Here is a 15520-nt window from a genome sequence, read left to right on the forward strand (position 1 = left end):
GAATTGCTTATCTTTGAATTTTGAATGTGCTTTGTTTGATTGATGTTTTAGGTCTAAACTAGACTGGAGTCGTTTATAATGCGTGTAATACTAATAATACCAATACTAATAATAATAAAACGGGATTTAGTTTGTATAAACGACTGGAAGAATCCGGTGTTCCAGCCTTATAGATACAGGGGCTAGCTACGCAGAAACTTGCGTATCGAGAAAACAATTTATCAAGCAATAACAAACTCTCAAAACAAAATCAACTCAAATGAAAAACTTTCAATACACAAATCCACACACATGTTTTTCTCAAGAATTATTTTGAGCGGGAAAAAATTATAATTGCAAATATTGACAATTTTCTTTTATTTGGAGTTAGTGCACAAAGGTTTCTAGACGACTAAAATTGTTCCCTTTATTACTTTTTGCTTTATTTCTACTATGTATGAATTAGTCGTCTAGCTTGCTAGACTAGGTCTAAACACTTCACTAGGCTGCACGCATACCCATAAATTTTCAGAAGCTCATGATTTCAGTAGCTCGTGATTTTGACTTGAAGCAAGCTTGGAGAAAAGTCACGTAGGGTCTTTTACTAGTATCAGAACGAAAGAGTATCCGGGAAAAATCGTTTCGGCCATACCATTTTTTACAACACTTTACCCTATTTCTGGAAAAAATCTGAAAAATTTAATGAGCCAATCTCAAGAAAAGTTGGTAACAGACGAACGAACGAACGAACGAACGAACGAACGAACGAACGAACGAACGAACGAACGAACGAACGAACGAACGAACGAACGAACGAACGAACGAACGAACGAACGAACGAACGAACGAACGAACGAACGAAGGTTTTGAAAATTCTTTTTTACAGAAACCAGCTTATTTTTGGTTAAAAGTTTGAATATTTAGGCTGAGATATTCTTACAGAGTGTTTTACAATCAACTTCTTTACTACTTCTACTGCTACTACAAAGCTGACAAATTATTTTGCCTCTCTTATTTTTCTCAAAATGTAAATAAAATAGTTGAAAATAGCTAAAGGGTTGGGCACAGGAGAAGTTTTTTTCACGTTGGTGTAATGCAACATGCTCCATCTCACCAACACAAGAATAAAAGTCACTGAGGTTTTTATCGAAAGTATTGTCGCTCCTAGTAAAGTCTTCCCCGGAGATATGATCGAAATCCATTGTTTAATTTTATGAATTTAACGTGGCAACAACGAGGCTACCATAGCTTTCTACAAAAATACAAAAAAATGGACGTCTAGTCATTTATATGTTCATGGGCCTACTTACTGTAAGATTTTCGCGCTAAATTTTAAAAGCAGAAATAATAACTTTTAGCTGCACTTCTGCCAATTTCTAAACTCTATGCAACAAATCAAAACTTACAATGTCCTTCATTAAGCGATAAACATGCTCGTCCAATCGACTCTCCACAAGACCATCTTCAACATTCGGTTGTTTCAAATGCGATTTGTCTAAGAAAGGTTTCAGGACTTGCTTGTGGAATCGTTTCATTCGTTCCGGATTCTTTTCTCGGGCCAGCAAGTTGTATTTCCCAGCTTTCTTCTCGAACCTGTTGATGATAAAAAAAAACTTTTAAGAAAATTCTTAATTCAAATCGTTTGGTTCAGACCTTTATTTCATACATGAAACTCAATGCGTATAAGAAGTGTAAAAGTCGACAAAAAAAAAAAACAAGCAAAAAAGGGCTATGAAAATTTTTTCTCTGCGTACGTACATTTTCCTTTGACCCCTCCCCTCCCCATGTACGCAAGCATACGCTTCTGAGAAGACCTCCCCCCCCCTTAGTGCGTACGTACTATGTGGACGGCCCCTAGAAGTAGCGGGTTTCGTACCAAAGCCACTTGCGTCACTTTTTCGTTAGATTTTACTGAAGAACGCTATCAACTAATGAACAGTAGGAACGAGAGTGATTGTTGAAGTCCCGGGGTGGGGGTACTAGAGTTGAGGGATACTGGGTATGTGCGTGCTGGACCACCAAACCTTAACCCTTATAGAGACTGATTCTTACTTAAAGACTTTTTGAAAAAAATTTTTCCACTTTAAAAAAAAATCCTACCCTTAGAGAGACTTTGTTACGATTTTTTTCTCTCAAAGATAAAAAAAAATTCCTAAAAATCATGACTTTTCCGAACTTTAGAGAGACTGATTTAAAAATTTCTGCTTTTTTCGACCCTTAGAGAGACTTTGAAAGGTGAAAAACCGACCCTTAAGGCACGCACATACCCAGCACCCATTTTTGCCTATGTACCCCCCCCCCAGGTCGAAGTATTTAGAAGAAATAAATAAAATAACAAGTGATACTTTTATGGACCTACCTGGTTATGCAATTAACCCATATATAATTGATATCTACGTGAGCGTGACCGTTAAACAATCATTCAGAACATAAATAGTGACGATCTATTAAAGTTCGTCGTTTGATTCTTATAAAAAAAACGTTTAAAAACCAAAATTTCATGCTCTTGAAATATTCTTTCATATTCAAGACTTTGTGAGCAAACAACATCTATCTCATCAAAAAATTGAGTAATTTGGCTAAGAACATTGATGTATGCTTATCAATAGTGATTCTTATAAATAAACATACGTTTTCTGAGTCAAAAATTTTTTTTTTGAAAAAATCTACTTGAGCCATCTTTTATCTATGATGGTACCCTACTTTCATGCAAAAAATCAGAAAAAGTTAATGATTCAATTTTTCACAAAGTCCAAAAAACCCGTTCTTTAGCCGTTTTTTGGCCCAAATTTGCCCAAAAAAATTGTTTTTTGAAAATCTCGAGAAAAGCTGGTAACGAACGGACGGACGAACGGAAGTTTATTTATAGGACCTCCACCCCACCGGGGTAGGTCCAAAAATAAATAAATAAATAAACGGGACGGGGGTCCTTATAAGAATGGGGGAGGAGGGCGGATCCGAAAATCTTTGAAAAATTAATAACCGGGTGGAGAGGTAATAAAAAATGGTGTGAAAGGTGTACCACCACCCTTTCAGTGGGGCGTCATAACAGTTGAGTAGAGTAGAGTAGAGCCGTTCCTATCGTTTCATCCCAAACTTGTATCCAATCCTTTAGCTCGCTTTTTGATTTGATGATTCTCACGAAAAAATGTACGTCCATCATTTAAAATTAAAAACTGATGCTCTGGATACGAGATTGGTTTCACCTATAATGGGCTATTTCAGAAAACAACCGTACCCCCTATATTGAGGAGGAGTGACGTCCAGGGGGTCTGGAAGTTTTAAATTCCAGGAGAGTACCCCTTAAATTAAAGAAAATCCGTGGGGGTCAATGAAAATGAGTGAAAAATCCAGGTGGTATTTGAATTTTCGGCAAAAATCCAAGGTGGTAGCTCAAAAATTGGCTTAAAAATCCAAGGGTGGACATGAATATTTTGGCAAAAATCGAGAGGGTCTGGCCTTTCAAAAATGACCTTCTCAACACGGGAGTAATTTTCTTTTCTGGAAGAGCCCAATTAGTAGATTTGATTTAGACTCTACTTTTCTGAAATTGATTTAGACTCTACTTTTCTGAAATTGATATATCATTGTGAAACAAGAAATTTGACATACATGTCTGTTCTGCTCCACTCGTTAGCCGTCTTAAAGCGGAAAATCTTTTTGAATTCACTCGTGGCTGCTTCGGCAGTATGGAAGGGAGTTTGTTGGTGTTGTCCTTCAAAGAAGCCCACACGCCCCCATCGGTTGAATAAGATGTACAATCCTTTCGCTTTGTGATGAATGACCTGTAAGAAAAGACCAAACGAATTTGGATACAAGGATAGAGAGTATCTTTCCGGTGATGTCACATTTCTGAATAAACACGAGTAGTTGACTCTGTTGAGCTTCGTGAAAACATAGGCAAAAATCCACGGTAATCTAAATTTGACGTTCGAACAACGGAAGTTTTAATCCCCGAGATAAACTTATCGAAATCTAATAGCGACTAGCAGTAAATGGGATTTAAAGTGATCTACTTTTGAAAAATCAGGCCCTTTGGTGTCATCACTTAAAATTACCATGGAAATCCCTTTAACGTGTATCAGACGAACTGAATGGAAAACGGGATTTTCAAGAAATCTTCCATATCTTTATGTTGAGGATATTCATTTTTCGAGTTACACAACCCCCTGGGTTAAAAATAAAGACCCCCATAATCTTGGATCTCCAAGTGGAAAGAAGGATTGAGGATATTCAGGCATTTTGTCCTGTACCTGCTGGATATCCAGGCTTTTTTTTTCCTGTACGACCTGGATATTAAGACATTTTGTCCTGCACCCGCTAGATATTCGGGCATTTTGTCCTGCACTCGCTGGATATCCAGACTTTATGTAATGCATTATGTAGACCCCCTGCATAACCGATATCCTCAACAGGGAGGGCACGCATCACTATGTCTGGAAAAGACCAATGTTAACAAAACAATAAACACTATCTACAGAAAATCTACATTTATCTAGGAATATTTGGTCTTTTATGGGAATATCATATACTTCAGTATACTTTGATATATTTTCAATTTGAAAGTACCTGCATTTTGTAGAATGAATTGATTCCATATTGACCATGACCATGAATATTCACTTTGACCAAAGTTTTGATCAAAGTTGTATCGTAAGGTTTGTTGTTGACTGGGTCGATGTATACTTCACTGCATGAAAGAAAGAAAAGAAAAAAAAAATTTACTTTCTTATTCTTATCCAAATTTAAATTCATCAGTAGGAAATTGGCCAATAGAAGAAAAGTTGAGGAGTTTTTTGTCAAGTACTGGAAGTTTTTTCCACAAATACTTTCGACCTAGTCTACACAATAGACAGATCCAGGCTTTTAGGCCTTACTCTTGGTCTATAGGCACTGCTATAGGCGGCCACTAGTGAGCCCCACCGGGAATTGCTTATTAATAGGTTTAAACATAATAGACAACATTCACAAAAGATGTTTATCAATAGAGATTTTAAATAAAAGAATTTTTAAACACAGCTGATTGGCTTAGGTTTCGACACTTTCTATTGTTTCATTAAAACCTCAGTGCGCATGCGATTTATCCGGAGAATTTCAATATTCAAAACAAGAGCAGTGCTCATAGCCCGAAGAGTGGGAGTTTTACGCTCGAAACGAAGGAAGATATGACGTAGCCTACTTTCGACCGAGAAGGCACAGTTTTATAAAAGTTGTTCATTTCAAAATAATTGGCATGGAATAATTCACCAGTTCAAATTTAATCCACCCAAGGTGCCAAATGAAAAAAATTTGAAAGAATCCTACATATCAGTGCCTTCAATGTTGCTTTTAGCTGCATGATCCACTTCACTCGACTCTTGATAATCCTCCACGATTTTTTCAATTTTGTCTTCAATTTCTGCTTTGTGATCTGCTTTGTAATCAAAGGTCATATCCTTCAATGGATCTTCCTTGGTGAATTTGAAACCTTGTTCGTAATTCTTGTCTGTTTCCATAAGGTCTTGTGTACACTATGATTCAAAAACAATTCCGTCACTTAATAAATTAATAAATGCATATACAGTTTAAAGGGACATAAAAGTACTAACGAAATGTCACATGTCAAAATAAAAACAAATATGGCTGATTTTGATTGTTTCTATTGTTTTACAAAGTTTCTTTTGGACACACGATTGTAATTGTTCTCTTTAATGACACGTTGTTCACGTCTCTTTAAAACCCATGTAATTCGAATTCTCAGAAGGGGCTAAGAATTTTGTTCGTAGTTCGTAGTTCAAAGATTTCAAAAAAATTTTTCATGTGACCAAAAACTCACACTATTCACACAATGATTTTCAAATTCAAAGTCAGAGAAATTTTCGTGCCAATCGTGGATTGTTCTAAAATTTCACAAAATTCAAAAATTCACGCAATTTATTTCACTTAACATATTCACCGAATTTTCGTTTCCATTTTTACGCATTCATGCAAAAAAAAATACCCAATCATGCACGTATTCACGTAAACCGTGCCCTCGTTAGTTGAAACCATTATTAAGAGGTGGAAACCGAAACGGGGATGATAAATAAAGCTTTCTGATTGGTTTCAAAAGACTTTATCAAAATACTAGGGGGGGGATGTTATTTTGCAAAAACGGCATAAATTCTTAGCCCATTTGTCAAAAGTTGCCTTTGGGTATAAAAAGAAAAAAAAATCATGTTAAAACCCTGTGGCACCCTTTTCAAGGCTGCCACGGGCAGGGTGCCACCGTCGCTCCGCCAGCAAAATCGAAATTTCAAAAAAAATTTAAACATAGTGAAGTGACCCCTCATTTGAAAGGTATTTTCATGCTGATTAAGAAAATCAAGATTGTAAGGGTGAAAAACACTGTCACAAAAAGAAATTTCCGACAGTTGGCAAAATTTTGAGGATTTTTCTAAAAACGCAATTTTTTGATCGTTTTTCTTAAGTTACTTCTTGTTAGAGTGTTTTTCACCCTTACAATATTGATTTTCTTAATCAGCATGAAAATACCTTTCAAATGAGGGGTCACTTCACTATGTTTAAATTTTTTTTGAAATTTCGATTTTGCTGGCGGAGCGACGGTGGCACCCTACCCGTGGCAACCTTGAAAAAAGTGCCACAGGGTTTTTACATGAATTTTTCTTCTTTTTATATCCAAAGGCAACTTTTGACAAATGGGCTTAAAAAGTTAGTCCTAACAACCCCCCTAAAAATACGAGAAAAAAAATCTTAGATCCTCGCCAGAAAGTAATTTAAATGTTAGTTTTCACCTCTCAATACACCTTTTCGACCGTAGCCGCCAATTGCCGCACGGGCATTTTTTTGTCCGCTTTATCCCACTAAAACCGTCCCAGTCCTTTTTTCGCACTTACAGACAATAGAAAAATGTGTCAAAAAAAGATTGGATCTAGTTTAGGGGGATAATTAAATAATTAAGTGGCATGCGCCTGACCGCGCGACTACGGTCGAAAATGTGTATAATGATGTCTCTGAGTCTTGATGATGGTTTAGAAAGTAAATCGTAATAACTATTGGGTTCTTCTAGAAAATTTTTGTAAACGGGCGGTGGGCGGTACATCGGGAGAGGGGTGGAGGATATATTGAATATTCTTCTTGATAACTTTATTTTTTGAGTTTCTCGAGAATTTGTTTCGAGTTTTAACTGTTTATTCTAGAAATTACTTACCACTGCTTTATACTTTGCCAGTTTATTAGCCATGATACCTGACGGCTGTTGTTTTGCCATATCGAATGGTGTTTGACCTTCGTTGTTGGTTAAGTTCATTGGTGCACCGGCTTTGACCAGAATTTTCAGCATCTCTACATCTTCATGGGAGGCGTACTATGGAGAAAGAAAAATCTTAAGGTGAAAGAAAGGATAATTAGAGTGCATTTTCTTGAAAATCGGTTAATTTTTGATTCTCGGTTGGTCGTGATTTTCAGGCTTAAAATATTCTTAAAACGTTCTTACGATGATTCCCTTATTCACTTATTGATTATTATCTAGTCTGAGGATAGATTTGTTTTTAACCTGTTATTCGGTTTTGGCCAAAATTTAATCTCATGTTCTTAAGAAATTGTTGTGACAGAAAATCTTTGATATATAAAAAAATGTTTTAGCTTCGTTTTGGGCTAAACTTTGTGACCACACCCTTAAAATGAAAATTTTGAAAAAAAATGAATAAAACCTCCCCAGATATTCACCCAAGGAACGCAAGTGTGCAAAATGTTAACCATTTTTTAAATCACCAGCCTGTCCCTAAGTTTTAAGCCTCGTTTTGACACACACACTCTCAGATTCTAGCTCAACTGAAGTTGAGAATAATGATAATTTCTTTACTGAGTCATTTTTTATTCGAATCCACTTTTTATTAAAGCCTGGGATACACGGAGACGAGGTTGACTATTTACGGCCGCTTTCGTGCTATAATTTCGAATGTATTTGTTCGAAAATCTTGTTAGATTAGACCATTTTTTTCTACTTTTTATAACTACTGCTATATTTAAGCTCCGTAAATACAGTACATAAAAAAATAAAAAGCCACAAAGAAACTCCCAAGCCATTTGGTCACTTACGTCAGAAGTTTGTACGCATGCGTGAATGTAAGAAAATCCTTTCTTATCTTGATGATCGAGGTTTGGTTCATGTTTCAATAAAGCCCCCACGGTCCATTTACAATTCAGTTTGATCGCCAACATCAATGCCGTACAATCATGCTGAAAGTTAAAAGAGAACACATTGGTATAAATGACACCGGGGGGGGGGGGGTTCTTAGGCAAATGGAGGGTACGGTATGTGCCGCCCTTAAGGGTACCTTTTTTGGATTTCCAAAGTCCCGCTAAGGGTCCGGAAAATCAGAAAATTAAATTTCAGTACCACTAAGGGTCGGAGATATCGGAAAATTTCAACTTGTTTTTAAGTGGAAATATCGAAATTTGGTCAAAATTGGTCAAATTTGTCCCAATAAGGGTCATGAAATTCACAAAATTTTCCTTTGTTATCTCCTTTTTAGTCCCGGTAGGGGTCCTAGGGTCGAAAGTCGGGCGGCAACCCTCCGTCAGCTCGCAACCCTAGTACCCCCGGGAAATGACATCCAGCTTACAACGTTTAGATTGTTGTAGAGACCCATGGTACCAATCTTTGTAATTATGTGGATTAAAAAACTATATTTCTTTTACTATCTTACTATCAACAGTGCTATTCGTCATGTTGTGTCATGTGGTATATTTCAAATAAAGGCCGGTCTCCACTTTCGCGCGACATGAGCGAAAACTTTTTGACGTTTTTGTAAGGTCATTGGTCGGTTGAAAAATGAAGCAATTCCATTAGTCGAAATTGACGTAACGGTGGAAAAAAGTAGAACTTCCGTCAACTTTTTTTCTGTTTGCGCAAAACTTTTTTATGACGTAATCAGTCTGTGCCACTAACTCGATCGGGAAGATTCTTCCAAAATTGGAAGATTCTTCCGAAATGGGAAGAACTCTCCCGAACGGGAAATTAACTTAACACCCAAACGGGTTAACGGACTTCCAGATCGGGAAGAAGCGAGAAACTAAGGAAAACTCGATCGGGTTGGAACTTCCCATTTGGGAAGTTTACGCAGTTTTTTCACAATTTAACAAGATTTCTACGGTAAAGTTTACTTATCTTTCGGTGAAAAACCTTAAAATTTGATGCTTCTTCACCTCCAAAAAGTTTCAACTTTCGCCGGTCATCGTACAGCTTCGCCGAGATTCAGTCAATTTTCAACTTCCCAAAGAGGAAGAATCTTCCAAAACGGGCAGAAAAAAATAGAGTAAGTTCTTCCCGTTCGGGAAGGTTCTTCCCATTTCTGAAGAATCTTCCCGATCGAGTTAGTGGCACAGACTGGTAATCTTTTCTTCCGGCAAAAAAGGTTAACTAAAAAACTGTCGCCCATTTCGCGCGAAAGTGGAGACCGGCCTTAAGAAAATCCCTCATTTCAATCCTTAAAATATCGAATGTAAAGGAAGTAAAATATTGTGAAAATTCATTTTTTCGATTCGAAATAAGTCTTCTATCACCGGTACGCAATCCGTCAGTGACTCGTTATAAGAGGTTTTTAGCTGTTTTTAGACCATACTTTTAAAAATTGTGACAAAATCCATAGACAAAAGATAAGAATGCTTTAGCGTTCATTGATAATAAAAGTGAAATTTAAAATATTTTCGAAATCGACATAATATTTCCATAATATATGCGATACTTTTGTATTCAAAAGCAAAAAACTATTAAATTCGAAAAATTTTCTTATAGAAACAACAAAAAACGAGGAGTGCGCACTAAGAGTCACTTACATATATTTTTATGTGACAATAGGCAGGAAGACAATGAATTTTTTTGGGAGCAACAGGAGACATTAACCACCTATTATAATCCATAGATCCAATCGACTTTTCCAGAAAGAAATTATTATTCAAAGAAAATTTGAATATGAGGGGTGGAGGATATAACATTTTTTGGAAAATTACCCTCGAGCATTGTGACTTTTGACCCCGGACAACAGGTCTAACCCCCGGAAAAGCATTATTAGTTGACCCCCTGGACACACAAAATTACCCTTAAACAGAGCATTACCCTCAAACAGAGCAAGTTTATCCCACGGACAAGGCAAATTTCGAAGATTTTTTACTACCCCCGGACACTATATCTTCCACCCCATGTACGAACATTTTCTGGAAGAGCCCAATTAATCAAACTTACATCGGCGTCACCGGCAACAAAATCAACGTCAGCACCATGTTCTAAAATATATTCCAAACAACCGACTTCCTTATCATGATTTCCCATGTATAATACTGTGTCTTGTTTTAAGACACATTCATTGATCAACGTTGTCGCCTCACCCTTTTCATTTCTGAAAGCCACGTTCAAAATAGCTTTCTGATCTTCAATCAGGAACCTAAAGTATAAGGAACATAGATATCTTATATAAAGCACTAGATAGAGTTACTCCGTATTTCCCAAGCAACGGTACGTAAAGCAAAATAATGCGCCATTTTTGTAGATATTTGTAGGTCACAGTAGGTCACAGTTCGGTACCGGCAATTTCTTCAACCAAGCAAAAAAAACCTGAATGGCGCGAAGCGACGAGGCGAAAGATAGGCTTGATGGATCAAATTGCCGGCACCGAACTATGGTCTACTTATCAAAGATGGCGAATTATTTTGATTCAAATAGGGGCGGAGTAGCTCTATCTAGTGTTTTATATAAGATATCTGTGATAAGGAATTATCTTACGGTTTAATATATCTGGTTGTCGGAGTTGAGATATTCAAGTAACGTACTTTAAGAACCGTGTACACATTGTATTTTAGAAGAACAAACTTTAATAAGAACATAAGGCTTCGATGGCCAAAATGTCAAAAACATGTTAAGAACATTTCAAGGCTTCGGGGAATCCAAAACACCCGATTTCTTAGGAAAACAGACAAAATACCCACAAAATGGTGAAAATAGGAACATGTTAAGAACATTTTTAAGCCTTATATCTGAAAAGTACCGAAGAGCTCTGAAGGCTTCAAAAAATTTGGATGTTTAAAAAAAAAATCGTGTGGGGGGGGGAGTTTATCGTTCTTCATCTGCAATTTGAGCTTTACTAAGCTCACTTGCGTCAATCCATACTTCGATTATCAGCCTGCCTGGAAGTGCTTGGGATTCGAACACAGTCCATTGCGGTGCAAGTCTGTGATCGAAACCTTCACACTAGCAATCGGAACAGTGTTTAGAAAATTGTAATATCTCGAATTTGAAAATAAGTTATAATTTAATAACATTTGTTTTCTTTTAGCTATGGATGTTCCAAAACCAAGAGAGGTCTCAAAACTTCTGAATGCATAGCCAAAAGATATCAATTTTTTTTTCTGTGATGGAACGTTAACGACAGCAGATTAAAAATGCCTTGAAAAGTTCAAAATTAGCAATTTGCAAGAATATGAGATACAGCAAAGTAATCAAGGAAGTTTTCCTCGTCTAGAGTAAAAAAGAGCATACCGAGAGATAGGATAAGAACTTTTTACATTTCCATTTAATAACGCCCGAACGATGGGCGTTCGTCCACGTCCATCTTGAACATTGAGCAGACTGGGTGCTAGTTTGACCAGGAGAGCAGCTGACGGGAAATTGTTTTCAACAGCGTAATGAATGGGTAAGGAAGACGTTGAGTCAGCAGATTTGATATTGATACCACAATTGATTAAGTATTTGGCAACCTGTTTATAAAATTCATATCATTTATTTTTTTTAAATTCTCAATAAGCGTAAAACTACATCTGTCTCAGTAGACATACAACCCCCAAAACACCCGGGTCACAGACCTGCTGAGATTCAAGCCCCCACTGGAATATTTGGCAAAGATTTCGTCCCCGGTGAGAAAATACCCTGGAAATTCAACCCCACTGGGAAATTGACTTTGATTTCATCCCCACTCGGCATTCAATGTTTAAAAATTGCACTCCAAAACCTTCCCCATTAAATTTTTTGCTTTGGCGACTAAAATAAAGACTTAATGACGATTTTTTGATAATATACATACATCAAGCCATGTTTTCTTTCTATTAGGTACCTCCTTCTCTAATAAACCTGTTTCTTCGTTGAAAGAGAAGCCGCTAAAGTCCTGAAATATAATAGATTTCAAAAATTTGAATTAGTCCACTTGATTTATCTATATAACTCCTAATTAAAATTTTGGTCATTTCAACTGGAAAGTCTTTTTAAAAAAATCAGCAATTTTGCTCCCCCCGGGCCAAGAAGGGTAAATTACGACAAAAAAAGAAATAATATTTTGTACAACGTCGCTATAGTTGTTGCGGCGCATCAAGTAGACACCCACCCCTATTAAAATTTCAACGTACAATATGGAAATATTTCATTCGTTCCGTTCTCTGATAAAGTTTTCCGGACGGTAACATTTTCTGATCATGCATAAAAGATCTTAACAAAAAATGAGGACCATTTCCCTGACGAAAGCTTTCCCCGTAGAAGTTTCCTCCCTCCCTTTAAGCCTTTAAAGGTATCGTCAATATAGATATAGGTATTCACCTCGTCATCCAAAGCTAGACTTTTATCTGAGACGTGTATACACAACAGATGTAAAAGGTTTCTTCGTTCCTCGTCTACACCCGTAGCCTTGTATTCTCGATGCTTTGCAAGGAGCGTCCAAATCAAGTGTAATTTCTCTTCCGAAATACCAGCCTATTAAAAACAGTCAAAGCAAAGTTTTCATTTTAAACGGGGAATCAACTATCACAGCAAAGGAGTCAACGTAGCCCCCAATATATCGCAACGGGCTTTTCCAGAAAAAACTTTTACCCCCACTGTTGATGATATTGATTTTTCGAAGTATACTTTATTAGTAAATACCCCCTGGATATCTATTCTTAAAAATATGCTCAACCCCCTGGATATCCTCTATTATAAAGATGCTTACCCCTGGTTATCGTATTTTTTACTTATAAAGACACTTTACCCCCTGGATATCCAATCCCTTGTAGATATTTAACCCCCTGGATATCTACTTTTGAACAAAAATCGTTAACCCCCTGGATATCCGATATCCTCAACAGGGGGGGGGGGGGGTTCGGACTATTTCTGGAAAAGCCCATTTCGAGTATTGAGAATTACAATTAGCGTTTAATATGGCCTTCTTTCCTTGCTTGCTCAGTTCGAACAAAATAGAATTCAACACAAGATGGCGGACTATCCAGTTCTAAAACTTGACATGCTTCTTTTAAATGGGAAGCCCGATCCAGTCAAATAGTTGGAGATCAGTGAATAGAACAGCGCCCGCTAAAATGTGTATACACAATGGTTTACCTGAATAGCATCGAACATTGGCAATTTTGACACTTCCAACATGATGTAAGCCAAATCTTTCCAGTCTTGAATCAAAACGAAAACAAAAGCAGAAACTAAAAAGTCTTCAGGTTTTTCAGCCGAATAATCCCATTTATATTTGTTGGATGATATGCCTTCTTCGTATTGTTTTATCTGTTCCTTGGTTACGCGTTTGTATATATTGCATTGTGGGTCAGCACCCTCTTGAAGCATCATCATAGCAGTGCTAAGAAAATAATAGCCAAGCCACTCTTATTAGCGAAGTTAAGTATCGGAATATATTTTCTCGATGTAGAACGGGCTTTCTGAAGCCGTCGTGTTGCATCACAATATTGTCTACAGGCTAACTGGGAAGCAAGACATGACATACTTTGCTTATAAAACGAAACCCCGCTTTATCTTTCGTTCTAGAAGCAAGGGTGACTTTTTCTCAAAAATAGTATCAAACTGACTTTTGAATCGGGCGCTACTAAACTAATAATAGAAAACAATTTTAGAAAATTGATCTCAGACTGATTCTTACCCATGATGCTTGTTTTTCAATGCGATAGCCAAGGGCGTATTTCCATTCTTATCTGTCAGCTTGTCGTCTGCACCAAGCTAAGAAAAAGCAAACAAAATTTCCCATGTGCTGTCCAGGTGGCAGATATTAGCGAGTTTATGTATTTGCACTTTTCGAGGACAGCAGAGTGACTGAAGCGATTTGGAATGAAACTCAGTTTTGACTAGCCTAGTGTCCACTTAAAGCTTTTGACCCGCAAAATCGAGGACGGTAAAAATACTGATTAAGCGTCGTCCTCAGTTGTCATGATCTAGCCAAGTCGAACCCTAACCGTCTCAGTCGCTGGAAAACACACATACATAAACTAGCTAAAACAAGGGAATGGGGGTCGTCTTCCATTTGTAAGGGACACGAAGATAAAAGTCAAGACCAACATGCGAGAAGGTTCTGATCCACTGATAGAGCAATGACAGAAGGCATCATCACCAGTAGTCAAAACAACATTTTTCGTCTGAGACGGAATTTTACGCAAAAAATTGACGAACACATTCTTAAAATTTTGTTGAATAACCCCGTCCGCCAACCGGCCTACCTACTCCACAATTTCTCAAAAATACCTTTTTCAACTGCATGCATGAGATAGTCGCACCACGTTGGCACCCATAATGCAACGGCGTATTTCCCTCATTGTCTTGATGACTGACGTAATCTTTCATGTTGAATTTAGATTGGTTGTATTCAGTACACAAAAGATGAATGAGAGACATGGGATCGCAAATGTTTGTCGAATCCAATTTCTTGCTGAAAATAAAATCAAGAATCGAGTAGAATACTTCTTTGAAAAATATCCAAAACTTCGCATATCGCTTTGATTGCTCAGTGGTCAAGGGTGGTGTCAATTTTTTTGCTCCAAACGGGAAATCGGACTTTAAACAATAATTTTTAAAACTTTGCATAATTTTGTGGAGCTTGAAGAAAGAGAAGCCTCTTTTTTTATCTCCCTGGAGACGGAAATCCGTCTGAGACGGAAGAACTTTATACATTGATTATTTGACCAAGCTGACAAAAAGTCAAAAACGTCGGGCACTATTCGAAACGAAATTTCCTCTACCCGCTTTTCTCCATTCTATCGATTCTTAGCGTTTAAATGTAGATAAGGACCATCAAATGACACCAGCCTTATTGAAAGTTTACTTTGACGAAAAAACGGCTTTGTGAAACACGTACGTAAACGCAAAAGTATGTTTATATATAAAAATTATCCCCTTACCTGTTTGATTTGTCAAAGAATGCGTAATGAATCGGGAAGCGGCCGTGCGAACACTCAACATCTAATAGTGCGCCGTGAGATATCAGCAATATTTCAAGTTCATTGGTTGTTTCATAATCACCTGATGCCAGCATTACTAGATTGTGTAACACTGTGCGACCATTTTTTTTATCTTGCGCGTTCACATCGAGACCAGCTTTCAAGAGGCGTTTGAAAATAGCAATTTTCTTGCTGATAGCTATAAGAAAACATAAAGATTAGTTTATAGATTGACTTTCTTCAATTTGAAAAATGTTCAGGATCTAATTGATAAAAGATTCTGGAATCTTTAAAAGGATAATCAGATGGTTTGAAATATTTAGATTGGTCCTTAGTAAAACCTCAAAGTATTTTTGCGTGACAATTTTCCAAA

General features: G+C 37.1%; 1 protein-coding gene across 1 annotated transcript in view; it reads right to left on the bottom strand.

Moving 5' to 3' along the window:
• Positions 1 to 15520, bottom strand: part of LOC136811296 (poly [ADP-ribose] polymerase tankyrase-like) — a 29051-nt gene that overhangs the window by 9376 nt on the left and 4155 nt on the right. The window contains exons 5-18 of the mRNA XM_067067913.1: positions 15109 to 15346; positions 14456 to 14639; positions 13860 to 13936; positions 13316 to 13562; positions 12542 to 12694; positions 12036 to 12116; positions 11495 to 11712; positions 10205 to 10403; positions 8059 to 8199; positions 7169 to 7324; positions 5284 to 5489; positions 4549 to 4669; positions 3592 to 3764; positions 1386 to 1572 (exon numbers count right to left, since the gene is read on the bottom strand). Coding sequence (XP_066924014.1) covers positions 1386 to 1572; positions 3592 to 3764; positions 4549 to 4669; positions 5284 to 5489; positions 7169 to 7324; positions 8059 to 8199; positions 10205 to 10403; positions 11495 to 11712; positions 12036 to 12116; positions 12542 to 12694; positions 13316 to 13562; positions 13860 to 13936; positions 14456 to 14639; positions 15109 to 15346 — 2381 coding nt within the window. The remainder of the gene's footprint in view (positions 1 to 1385; positions 1573 to 3591; positions 3765 to 4548; positions 4670 to 5283; positions 5490 to 7168; positions 7325 to 8058; positions 8200 to 10204; positions 10404 to 11494; positions 11713 to 12035; positions 12117 to 12541; positions 12695 to 13315; positions 13563 to 13859; positions 13937 to 14455; positions 14640 to 15108; positions 15347 to 15520) is intronic.

The sequence above is a fragment of the Clytia hemisphaerica genome, unplaced genomic scaffold, assembly GCF_902728285.1.
Source record: "Clytia hemisphaerica strain Z4C2 unplaced genomic scaffold, Clytia hemisphaerica genome assembly, whole genome shotgun sequence".
Classification (NCBI taxonomy): domain Eukaryota; kingdom Metazoa; phylum Cnidaria; class Hydrozoa; order Leptothecata; family Clytiidae; genus Clytia; species Clytia hemisphaerica.